General features: G+C 39.9%; 1 protein-coding gene across 6 annotated transcripts in view; it reads left to right on the top strand.

Moving 5' to 3' along the window:
* DUSP22 (dual specificity phosphatase 22) overlaps nucleotides 1-13,680 on the top strand; it is a 65,354-nt gene that overhangs the window by 16,862 nt on the left and 34,812 nt on the right. For 3 of the 6 annotated variants that reach the window (XM_071220977.1, XM_053920461.2, XM_024552334.4), the window contains exons 3-4: nucleotides 8,530-8,613; nucleotides 11,150-11,232. In XM_071220977.1, coding sequence (XP_071077078.1) covers nucleotides 8,530-8,613; nucleotides 11,150-11,232 — 167 coding nt within the window. Of the gene's footprint in view, nucleotides 1-8,529; nucleotides 8,614-11,149; nucleotides 11,233-13,680 lie in introns of those variants that run through there. The other 3 variants (XM_053920462.2, XM_024552335.4, XM_071220978.1) reach the window with 1 other exon arrangement.

Genomic DNA, 13,680 nt, shown 5'->3' with positions numbered 1-13,680 from the left:
AAGTGAATATTGTAAAAGTGAATATTGTAAAAGACTGGGATACAAAGACAATATTCCGAAATCAAAGGTGTTTATGTTCACTAAGAATGAAATATCAGAAACAGAAATCAGGAAAGAAATCCCATTTATATAGCAACAAGAAAAATAAAGTACCTAGGAATAAACCTAACCCAGGAGGTAAAAGACCTGTACTCAGAAAACTACATGACACTGAAGAAAGAAATTAAGGAAGACACAAACAAATGGAAGCATGTACCATGCTCATAGATTGGAAGAATTAACATCATCAAAATGGCCATACTACCCAAAGCGATTTATAGATTCAATGCAATCCCTATTAAAGTACCCATGACATATTTCACAGATATAGAACAAACATTTCAGAAATTCATATGGAACCATAAACAACCTCAAATACCTGTAGCAATTTTGAAAAAGAAGAACAAAGCAGGAGGGATCACAATACCTGATATCAAACTGTATTACAAGGCCACTGTAATCAAAACAGCCCGGTACTGGCATAAAAACAGGCACATAGACCAATGAGACAGAACAGAGAGCCCAGAAATAACCCAAGTCTTTACGGTCAATATTTGACAAGGGAGGCAGGAGCATAAAATGGAGCAAAAATAGACTCTTCAACAAATGATATTGGGAGATCTGGACAGCCACATACAAAAAAATGGAACTTGATCACCAACTTACACCATATACAAGAATAAATTCAAGGTGAGTAAAAGACTGAAATATAAGTTGTAACGCCATAAAAGTCATAGACGAAAACATTGGCAGGAAAATCTCAGACATTCCACGCAGCAACATCCTCACAGACATGTCCCTTAGAGCAACAGACATAAAGGAAAGAATAAACAAATGGAACCTCATCAAAATAAAAAAGGTTCTGCATGGCTAAAGTAAACAGCATTAAAATGAAAAGATAACCAACAGTATGGGAAAACATATTTGCCAGTGATACCTCAGACAAGGGCCTGATCTCCAAAATATATAAAGAACTCACATGACTCCACTCCAGGAAGACAAACAACCCAATTAAAAATGGGCAAAGGACTTGAACAGACACTTCTCCAAGGAAGACATACAGAGGGCCCAGAGACATATGAAAAGATGCTCAGCATCACTAGCCATCAGAGAAATGCACATTAAAACCACAATGAGGTACCATCTCACACCAGTCAGAGTGGCCAACATAAACAAATCAATAAAGAAATGTTGGAGAGGATGCGGAGAAAAGGGAACCCTAGTACGTTCTTCGTGGTAATGCAGACTGGTGTGGCCACTGTGGAAAACAGTGTGGAATTTCCTCAGAAAACTAAAAATGGAACTGCCCTTTGACCCAGCAATTTTGCTGCTGGGATTATACCTTAAGAACCCTGAAACACCAATCCAAAAGAACCTGTGCACCCCAATGTTCATAGCAGCACAATTTACAATAGCCATGTACTGGAAGCAACCTAAGTGCCCATCAGCAAACGAGTGGATCCAAAAACTATGGTATATTTACACAATGGAATTCTACGCAGCAGAGAGAAAGAAGGAGCTTCTACCCTTTGCAACAGCATGGATGGAACTGGAGAGCATTATGCTAAGTGAAATAAGCCAGGCGGTGAGGGATAAATACCATATGATCTCACCCTTAACTGGAACATAATCAATAGAAGAAAAAAGCAAACAAAATACAACCAGAGACATTGAAGTTGGGAACAGTCTAGCAGTGGCCAGGGGGGAGTGGGGTGGGGACAGTGGGAAGAGGGGATTGCAGGAACTATTATGAAGGACACATGGACAAAATCGGGGGGGATGCTGGAGGTGGGGGAGGGAGGTGGGTTCAGCTGGGGTGGGGGGGAGGGAAGGGGAGAAAAGGCATACAACTGTAATTGAATAACAATAAAAATTTAAAAAAAAGACATACTAAAGTGAATAATTTAAGAAAATGAAGGAAATAGAGAGAGAGGAACACAGATTCAAAGGGAAAAAAATGGCAATGAATAAGTACATGTAAATAACCTTAAATGTAAATGAGTTAAGTGCTCCCATCAAATGTCATAGGGTAGCTGAATGGATAAGAAAACACAACCCCCATATAGGCTGTTTACAATAGACCCATCTCAGAACAAGAGATCTACACAGTCTTAAAGTGAAGAGGGGGAAAATATTCCAAGCAAATGGACATGAAAATATGGCTGGGATAGCAGTACTTGTATCAGACAAAATAGATTTCTAAACAAAGGCCTTGAAAGGAGACAGAGAAGCATACTTCATCATACTTAAGGAGAGAATCTATCAAGAAGATATAACCATTGTAAATATATATGCACCCAATATGGGAGCACTCAAATATATAAGGAAAATCATGGAGGACTTCAAGAAAGATTTAGAGAGCAACACACTTATAGTAAGGAACTTTAATACCTAACTGTCAAGATTATACAAACAAAGTATCAATAAGGATGTTGTGGCACTGAATCATAACTCTAGATCAAATGAACGTAACTGGTATATACAGAACTTTTCACCCCAAAGAAGCAAAATAATACATTCTTTTAAAATGCACATGGAACAGTTTTAAAGATAGACCACAAGGTAGGACACAAAACAAGCCTCAGCAAATTCAAGAAAATTGAAATCATATCAAACATTTTGGATCACATTGGCTTGAAACTAGAAACCAACCTCAAGGAAAAAATTACTCCATAAAATTCAAATTCATGGAGACTGAATAACATGCTGTTAAACAATGAATGGGTGAACATGAGATCAAAGAAAAATTTAGAAGATTCTGGAAATATAGGAAAATGAACACACAACAGCCCAAAACCTATGGGACACAGTGAAGGAAGTCCTGAGAGGGAAGTTTGCAGCAATACAGGCCTACCTAAAAAAGATAGAAACATTTCAACAACCTAACCCTACATCTACAAATACTAGAAGAACAGCCCAGAGCAAGTAGAAGAAAGGATATATCAAGATCAGAGCAGAATTAAATGACATAGAGACTAAAAGAACTTTTCAAAGGATCAAAAATCCAGGAACTGGTTCTTTGAAGAGATAAACAAAATCAACAAGCCTTTAACCAGACTCGTCAAGAAAAAAACAGTGGACCCAAATAAACAAATGAGGAGAAATTACAAACAATATCACAGAAATACAAGAGATTGTCAGAAATTACTACAAAAAAAATACGCCAAGACAACCTGGGTGAAATGAATAACTTTCTAGAAGCATAATAACATTCCAAAACTGAATCAGGAAGAAGCAGAAAGCTTAAACTGACTAAAAACAGCGAGTGAAATTGAGGCATAATCAAGAAACTCCCAGCATACAAAAGCCCTAGACCAGATGGCTTCTCAGGTGAATTTTCCCGAACATTTAGGGAAGAGCTAACTCCTATCCTTCTCAAACTATTCCAAAATATTCAAGAAGAGGGAGGACTCCTAAACTCTTTTTATGAATCCACTAAAGACACAACAAAGAAAGAAAACTACAGGCCAATACCGCTGATGAACATAGATGCTAAAATCCTTAACAAAATATTTGCATCCCAGATCCAGTAGTGCATTAAAAAGATCATCCACCATGATCAAGTGGGATTCATCCCAGGAATGCAAGCATGGTACAAAATTTGCCAATCAATAAACATAATACACCACATAAACAAAACGAAAGTGAAAAATCACATGATTATATCGATAAATGCTCTAAAAGCATTGATAAAGTATAGCACCCAGTTATGATGAAAAATATTCAGCAAAGTGAGAATAGAATGAGCATACCTAAACATAATAAAGGCCATATATGAGAAACCTGCAGCCAACATCATACTCAACAAGCAAAAACTAAAAGCTTTGCCACTAAGATCAGGAATAAGGCAAGGGTATCCACTTTCACCACTTCTATTCAACATAGTACTGGAAGTTCTAGCCACAGTGATTTCTTGTCTTCTTTTTCAGACAAGAAAAAGAAGTAAAAGGCATTTAGATTGGAAAGGAGGAAATACAGCTGTCACTGTTTGCAGATGACATGATAGTATATATAGAAAACCCTATAGGCTCCACCAAAAAACTACTCCATCTAATAAGTACATTTGGCAAAACAGTGGGATACAAAGTCCATATTCAGAAATTGAAGGCCCTTTTGGACACAAAGAATGAAATATCAGAAACAGAAATTGGGAAAAAAAATTCCATTTACCACAGCAACAATAAAAATAAAGTACCTAGGAATAAACCTAACCAAGGAGGTAAAAGACCTATACTCAGAAAACTACATAACACTAAAGAAATAAGTGAAGGAAGATACAAATAAATGGAAGAATATACCGTGTTCATGGATTGGAAGAATTAACATAATCAAAATGTCCATACTACCCAAAGCAATTTATAGATTCAATGCAATCCCTATTAAAATACCAATGACATGTTTCACAGATATAGAACAAACATTTCAAAAATTTATATAGAACCAGAAACGATCCCAAATACCCTCAGCAATCTTCAGAAAGGAGAACAAAGTAAAAGGGATCACAATACTTGATATCAAACTATATTACAAGGCCACTGTAATCAAAATAGTCTGGTATCAGCATAAAAACAGGCACATAGATCAATGGGATAGAATAGAGAGCAGAGAAATAAACCCATGTCTCCATGGTCAATATTAAACAAAGAGTGTAGGAGCATAAAATGGAGTAAACATAGCCTCTTCTATTATTGATGTTGGGTGATATGGACAGGTATGTGCAAAAATAAATAAACTAGACCATCAACTTACACCAGAATAAACTCAAGATGGATAAAAAACTTCAATATAAGTCATGACACCATAGAAGTCCTAGAGGAAATCAGGCAAAAAGTTTTCAGACACCCCCCACAGCAACATTTCACCATTATATCTCCTAGGGCAAGGGATTTAAAGGAAAGAATAAACAAATGGGAGTATATCAAATTAAAAAGCTTCTGCATGCTAAAGAAAACATCAGAAAGATTAAAAGGGAACCAACCATATGAGAAAACATATTTGCCAATGATACTTAGGACAAAGGTTTAATCTCCAAAATATATAAAGAACTCATAGGACTCAACACCAGGAAGATAAAAAATCCAATTTAAAATGGGCAAAGGACCTGAAGAGACGCTTCTCTGAGGAGGACATACAGAGTGCCCATAGACATATGAAAGAATGGTCAATGTCACTAGCTGTCAGAGAGTTGCAAATTAAAACCATAATGCGATACCTCCTCACACAGGTCAGAATGGCCATCATTAACAAATCAACAAACAACAAGTACTGGCGAGGATGTGGAGAGAAGGGAACCGTAGTGCACTGTTGGTGGGAATGCAGACTGGTGCAGCCACTGTGGAAAACAGTATGGAATTACCTCAAAAAACTAAAAATGGAACTGCCTTTTGATCCAGTGATTTCACTGCAGATTATACCCTCAGAGTCCTGAAACACCCATTCAGTAGAACCGTTGCCCCTCAATGTTCATAGCAGTGTTATTTACAATAGTCGGGTCCTGAAAACAGCCTAAGTGCCCATCAGTAAATGAGTGGATCAAAAAACTGTGGTACATTTACACAATGGAATACGACACAGCAGAAAGAAAGAAGGAGCTCCTACCCTTTGCAACAGCATGGATGGAACTGGAGAGCATTATGCTAAGTGAAATAAGCCAGGTGGTAAACAACAAATACCACATGATCTCACATATAAGTTGAACCTAATCAACAAAACAAACAAGCAAGTAAAATATAACCAGAGACAGTGAAATTAAGAACAAATTGACAGTAGCCAGAGGGGAGGTGGGAGGGGACACTCGGGGGGAAAGGGGGAATGGTTTTCAGGAACATGTATGCAGGACACATGGACAAAACCAAACGGAGAGTAGTATCAAGGGTGGGAAGTGGGGATGGCTGTGGTGGTGGTGGGGGGAATGGAAACAACTGTACATCAAAAACCTTTAAAAAATTACACAATGGGGTGAATTTTGGTACATTTACACAATGGAATACTACACAGCAGAAAGAAGGAACTTGTTCCCTTTGAAACAGCATAGATGGAACTGGAGACTATTCTAAGTGAAATAAGCCAGGTGGTGAAAGGCAAATACCATATAATCTCACCTGTAACAGGAAACTAATGAACAAAACAAATGAGTAAAATAGATCCAGAGACATGAAAATAAGAAACAAACTGACCAGGGGGGAGGGGGGAGGGGGATAACGGGGAAAGGGGAAGATTCTAGTTAAGGAACACATAAGGGACCCAGGAACATGGACAACAGGGTGGGGAATGACTGTGGGAGAGGGGGGTGGGTGGGACAGGAGAGAACATGGGGGGGGTGGGGAACTGGGACAGCTGTAATTGAATTACAATAAAATAAAAAAAATTGTAATAAATATCAACCAAATTAAATACTTCTGCCAACACTTGGGGAAAGTTTTATCCTCACACATAAAAGGTTATTTTCTTACAGAAGGGCATTATGCACAACTTTAAGGAAGTATTTAAAACTCTTTGTACAAAAATCTGTACCTGTTTTCTAAATATCAGGTGACGTGGGAATCCTTCACAGTTCTAGGTTCTTGCTTTGTGGATTTCACCCATTAGAGGGTTCTACAGCAACCCACCCACACTTGTCTTTGTTCAGACAGTTGATGTTTTGTCATTGTCTTCAGTTATCCTGACATTAGTATGTGGTTATATTTTATTCACATATTAATTCACCAAGCATTTCTTAAACAATTTCCGAGTATGAGGCTTATCTCAAACAACGGAATTAGAGTGCATTTACTACACAAGAAGCTGCAAGGAAGTGTGTCTTATATGGTTGCCTGTGAATTAACTCATTTGTTTCACAAACTTGTTGCAACCTCCCAGCGTGTAGGGCACTGTGCTGGGAGTCTGATGTAGATAGCGTCCTGGTCCTCAGTGGTTCAGAGTCAGTGCTGGGGAGTGGGGGGGGGGAAGGTCAGGCACAGAACAGGGGAGTGGGAAGAAGCTGTGGGGATGCTGGTCTTAGAATTCAGTTACCCCATAGCCCACAAGCCAAATGTTTGCCCTCGGTACTTTAAGCAACCTCTATGTGAGGGGATGAGAACATCAGCCCTGGAGCTGTCCTGAGGACTGAGCCAGAAAGGGCAGCTGAAGCACCCACTTCATACTTGGTACACTGTAGTTAAGGCAGGCTCAGACCCTCCAACCTTCCCTGTCTGTGAAATGGGAACCATACACCTGCTTTGGGCTGTTGTAGAAAGGAGATAGATGCTCATAAAACACCCATTCCATGACAGGTGTACAGTAGGCACTGAGCAGCATTAGTCAGATAGCAGGTGTGGAAACCCAAAGTGAAAGGATCAAGAATTCTCCCAGAGAGTGAATCCAGCTGTCATCTGTGCATGATGTCTCATTTAGCCATTTTCTTCTCTTTTTAAATTAATAAATAATACATGCCTACTGTAACACAACCACCAATATTGAAATATGTAAAGAAAAAATAGTGGATTTTTTTTCTTTTTACTCTTGGAGAGATCTTTATTTTTCAGACTGTGGATTGGCAGTTCTCACACCTTGGTTCTAGTGGCCATGGTCTCCTCCATCCAGCTGTCAGGTGGTCTTCTGTTCCATCTCCTTCCTCCCCTTCATTCCATTTTCCTTCCTCCTTTCCTCCCTCCCTCCCTTCCTTTATCCCTTCCTTCCTTCCAGTGGAATCCTTTACATGTCACTATGCAACTTCCTGTTTCTTCTTTTTAACTTTGCAATGAATCACAGTTTCCCAACACCTGGTAATTTTTTCCACCTAGAAAGAAACCCACAGACAAACCCAGCTTCTGGATCCCTGTCTTTGATGAGAACCTCTCTTTTGAGATGCTTATGACTGGTAACTGGCTCTGTCCAGATACAAAGAAGGAAGGCAGGGAGTAGAAACTCAAAGATCAATTCCCCCCTAAGCCAAGAGGGTGGGGTTAGCTGCTTCCTCACTACTTAGCAAGTGCAAAAGTGGATGTCAGCAGACACAGGAAACCCTCATACTTTGAAGATGTCCTCAAAAATCTAGAAAAGTGGGAAACAAATTCGGGCACTGTGTGCAGGTGATGTACATGTCTGAGGTCTCAGAACTTTGTTCAGTGAGAACAGCTGTGGTTCCCCGGTTGTTTCGATGACGCTGAGATGGTGAGGTACTGAATATTGATCTGTGGTAGTCTGCTGTTAGCTTAGCCTAGGAAAGCTGGAAGTTGAGTGTTTGAGCTTCAGATGGTGCAGTGAGAACTGGGAATCAGATGTCTTTTCGCAGAAAAGAAGTAAGCCTATATTTGGAAACATTCAGATGTCGTGGAGATTGAGGCCCATACCACAACCTTGGGACTTAATCTGATCATGATGGTAATAATAACGATGACAATAATAACATTTAACTCCATGCCATCCAGGCACTGTTCTAAGCATTTTGTATCATTTAGTACTTCTAGCAATCCTTTGAGGTGGTACTCTTACCATTTTTCCAATTTACAGGTGAGAAGAGTGAAGCACAGAAAATTTTGTTCAAGTTCAGGGCCAATAAATGTCTGAGCCAAGATTTGATAGAGAAGGAAACAGGTAGGAATGGCCCCATTTTGGCCCTCAGCCCTGGTTGGAAATGTATCCACTTAAAGGTTGAAACTACTAACAGCTAATTTGTAACTAGAAGTTATTTTAACGCATAGTAATTTGTAACTCTAAAAGTCATTAAATTTTGCAGTGGGGAGTATGCAAAACAGATTGCAATCTCTTGCCCATCACTCAGCAGATTCTCAAATGGGGAGGCAAAAGTTGTTTTGCAAATGGCTCAGACATGACTTGGGATTCAATGTCAAAGCAGAGGGAATTGGATCTCTTTAAAACAGAGACCTTCTTTCTCCTCTTCCCTGCCTCTTCTCATCTGCATGTCCATCCTTTTGAGTCCACAAATCAGTGCAGCAGGTGCCTTGAGTTACGGAAAAGCATTACCAAAGAAGTTCTTTCCAGCCAAATGTATGTTTTTCTTGAGCACTTGTGTTGATAATGTTAATTTCTAATGCTTTCAATATATTTTTTAAATTTTATTGAGAGGAAACTCTGCTTTACTTTGCTTGACTGGCTTATTTCCCGTACCCATTCTGGTATTTCCCACATCTTGGGACTGGTGACCCTTGTCTATCTTCTGTGTCGGTATAGAGTGCTAATTTTCTTTCTTAAGGAAGCATGTGGCTGTCACTTTGCCCTTTAGGACTGCATCTTATAGGAACCCATCTGCTACCTCAGTGAAGTCAACCCAGTGATGGGTGGGGTCTTCCTCCCAGCTAGGCAGGGAACATTTAATAGCAAAGGAGAAGGATCTGTTGTGTGTTTCTGTAGCAGTATTCCCACTGTGTGAAGATCACATTTGCTTCTTCAGAAGGCCAGCTAAATCAAGTGGTGTTGGAGATGGGGGGGGTAAAGGGAGACAGGTGACAAGAGTCCAGGGGCCAAGGGACATGCTGAGAGAGAAAGGAAAAGAACATGGTTGGCTATTTAAGTTTACAAATCCAAATATGAGCGCCGACTGGGTAGCTCAGTTGGTTAGAGCATCATCCCAATATACCAAGGCTACGGGTTTGATCTCCAGTCAGGTCACATGTAAGAATCAACCAATGAATGCATAAATAAGTGGAAAAACAAATTTATGCTCCCCCTCAATCTCATCAATAAAATAAAATAAAAATAAAAACCCAAGCATGATAGTAATATGTTAGAGTGAAAAATTCCCCCAAAATCTGATGTCCTGAGATAATGGTGGTCAGCACATTTTCCTCTAGATTTTTTTTATTTGAATTCTAAACTGTAATCGTCCCATTGATTTTATTAATGCTGACTTGTTGCAATTGTGATGGCAGGTGGTTGTGAATTGTTTTCTAGCTTAGAAATGCATTAACATCTGTAGTGGGGGAGGGATGCGGTCATTCTCTGGAGGCTGTCCAGGGTTCCCATGTACAGTGCACACGATCTTCTACGGTTCTTATTAAAAGTGCAGGTTATGATGTGTAAGTATGTAGTGGGCCTGGGAGTCTCATTTTCAGCATGCTCCCAAGTGATGCCCTGCTTCTGCTTGACAGACCCGGGTTTGAGCAGCACAGGACAAAGCTCTGCCCCTGTCATTCTGTGCTCAGAGAGAGCTTGTGTGACACTTCCAAGCATATGCATATGCACACAGGCCAGCTGACAGCCCCATGGCCAGAGTCTTACAGCTGCATTCATAGCTCATTACCGTAGTGCCCATGGTTGTAGGCAGCCATCCAGAGCCATCAATAATGTGTAGTCCTGAAGAATCAAATATCCAGTGTCATCCAGTAGCTTTGATGAAACATTGTATGCACTCTCAAATAGGCAGACAGGGCCTGTGCTTATGGGAAGGGGCAACTCCAAAGTGGTGTGTCAGTGCAGATGGCACCGTAATGAAACAGAAAGGAGCATCGTCCACCAGGAACAGCCATTTCCTTTGGAGTCCAAAAGTCAGTTGTCTCATCGGTGGTATGGAGAGGTCTTCTGTATTCACAAGTGTATAATCTTATTCCCAAACCACTTTTTTTGTTATTTATCTTAATCTGTGTTACAAAAGTTTATTTAAGGGGTGATGAAAATGTTCTAAAGTTAGATTATAATGATGGTTAAACAACTCTGAATATGTTAAAATCTTTAAATTATACACATTAAACGGGTGAGTTTTATGGCATATGAATTATCCTAATAAAACTTTTTTAAAAAAGGAAAAATATATTTTAGCAAATGTTGACCTTTAAAGTTCAAATCTTAGGCCAATTCAGAATCTGAAAGATCCTGTCCTAGAGTCTCTGCAGCTGGCTTTGGCAGTTCACTGCTGCCCTGTCTCTAAAATCGAAGTAGTGACTTTAGATCAGTACTTTGTAGCAAAAGATGTGCTGAACAGAAATAAACTTAGTTATCTCCAAAGTATATAAAAAGAGATAGCCCTAAATTTCCTACATCTAAATTATTCTGGGTATGGTCAATTATGAAATTTCAAGAATGATATATGGAAATCATTTTACTTTTTTTTCTGGCTAAATTTTAGGAATAATTCACTTGCAGAGAATATTGAACTGTCTGTCTTCTTTGTCAGATGCCAGAGACGCAGAGCAGTTGAGCAAGAACAAGGTGACCCATATTCTATCTGTCCACGACAGTGCCAGGCCGATGTTAGAGGTAAGAGAGCCGTGTGCTGCGGGGTGCCTAGAACGGTAGTGAAGGCAGCTGTGTTCTCTCTGATGCCAGTATGCCCCTGTGGTTGCTGGCTGCATTAGTTTTGACTTAGGCCAGACTTATGTCCATGCTCTGTCTGTGAAAATGTAGGAGGGTATATGGTTTTTCTGACTGTATTCCTACTGCATTGCTAGCTTGGCTTTCTTGGCTATTTGCCAAAGAATAAGCTGATGCTGCATTTGTTTCCCTCTGGATTTTAAGGACATTTTAAACCCATTTCATTCCTTTCAAAATTATGAAAGGAATCATTTTAGCCCTCCAGTTTTATCCCTGGCTGGTGTGGCTCAGTGGATTTAGTGCTGGCCTGCAAACCGAAATGTTGCTGGTTCAGTTCCCAGTCGGCACATGCCTGGGTTGCAGGCCTGGTCCTCAGCTGCGGGCATTGAGAGGCAACAGATTGATATATCTCTCTCACACTGATGTTTCTCTCCCTCTCTTTCTCCCTCACTTCCCCTCTCTCTAAATAGATGATAAGAGAGTTAACTTATCATCGAAGCTATGGCCACGATGATAAGTTAAACATAAACTGTTCATGATTGATTTCCTCTTAAATCAGAACATGAGGCTTGAGGTTTCCTTTATTTTAATAAATGATGTAGACGTCCTTCCCTCCCTCACCCTCCAAGCCTGCCTCCCAAAGTCCTATTGCATCTAGTGGTGCATGTTGTCATTTCTGAACGTGGCCCTTCAATCTGTTTACAGTTTAACTCCTCTCTAAATATAAGATATTTGGGTATTGGAAATGAAAAGCTTCTGTCCTTATCTGTCCAGCCTCCTCATTTTACACACCAGGAAACAAAGGTCTAGAAAGTAAAACAGGTGGGACTGTAATCCAGCATAGACAACCACTGTTTGCGTAAAACCCTCAGAGCTTGGACAAACTGTGTTCCGTAAGTAATATATAAATATTTCTTTTATTCCCCATATATCTCAGTCTATAAGGACAAATTATGCCTTCAAAAAAGAAAGAGAAACTCTACCTTTTCTTCACACGGATGGCTATTATTTGACGACATCCTATTGTAGTCTTCTGGTGCTTTTATACTTCAGCTTGATAAAAGAACTTTCCAGTGATTTCATATTTATTAAGGGTTAGACCACTATTTTATAGCACAGTACAATTTAATATCACCCCTCTTATTGTATTCATCTTTAACTTCACAAGTAACTTATGAATACATTCTTATAAAAATTAAAACAATAGCTTCTCTGATATAACAATGGGGGAAAGCTGAGGCACCAGAAGTTTTTGAACTGATAGGCTCACATTAAGTTATTGGAATAGAGGAAACTCACCAGGCACGGACCAGATGTTTCAGACCCTGGTTTAGCCTCTGTCTTGTGCATGTAGGCAGACTCCTGTCTTCAATTTCAAAATAACTTCCAGAAGCCATGGTCTCACCCAGCCAGTGGTAAGTCAGGGTTGTTACTGGTTTGGAGTAAGCAGGGAAATAACAGGTGGTTTTTATTCTTCAGCAGCTCCATGTTATGCTGGCCCTGATCCCTAGAGGGAAATAAGGGCAGGGGAAAAGGTGAGAGGGCAGACTGTATGCAAGGCAGAGCACCTGCCATGAGCTGCTCCCCAGCCTGGTGAGGGGCCCTAATAAAGGCTGGAAGGGTAAAGAATGAGGGAGAAGAAAGCTAGGACCTGCTTCATTTTCTAAGAGCTTCAAAACCAGGGTCTGAGACATCTGGTCCGTGCCTGGTGAGTTTCCTCTATTCCAATAACTTAATGTGAGCCTATCAGTTCAAAAACTTCTGGTGCCTCAGCTTTCCCCCACTGTTATATCAGAGAAGCTATTGTTTTAGTTTTTATAAGAAACCATATATGGTTATCTTATGACCCCTGACTTACTCTGGGTAGTCCTAGTCTGGGGCTGGGCTGGAAGAGGGAGGGAGTTACTATCTAAAATTCAAAGCTTTCAGTCCTGTCACTTCCACTCAGGAGTTCTGTGAGTCCTGATGTTATGAAGCTTTCTATGTATTGAGCAGTATGCTGTAGGTACTTCTTTGGATCATTTTCAATAAACATCTGAATGAGTTTAAAAGCACTGGGTGCTTAACATCACTTAGCAAAGGATTTTAGAATCTTTAGGTCTGCTCTTATTGTGATGGAAGCTGAGTGAGGGCAGGCAGTGATATTGTTCAGTGTGGTCTCTAAAACAGAGGTCATAGGTCAGGGGCTCAGTGAGGATTCTCAAAGGATAGGCTGTCAAACAGTAGGCCTGGAGTGTGATGCTTTGCAAACAATAAGTAAGTTTAGGGAATTTAATACTCTCCTGGAAGATTCACAGTTGTGTTGACAAAGTTAAGGTTCTCAAGTTCTGCATTGAAAATACACATTTACCAGTCTTTCTGTGGAAGAAAGACTGTGGAACTATATTCTGCTGA

The sequence above is a fragment of the Desmodus rotundus genome, chromosome 3, assembly GCF_022682495.2.
Source record: "Desmodus rotundus isolate HL8 chromosome 3, HLdesRot8A.1, whole genome shotgun sequence".
Taxonomy (NCBI): domain Eukaryota; kingdom Metazoa; phylum Chordata; class Mammalia; order Chiroptera; family Phyllostomidae; genus Desmodus; species Desmodus rotundus.
This window is presented reverse-complemented; position numbering and strand designations above follow the sequence as displayed.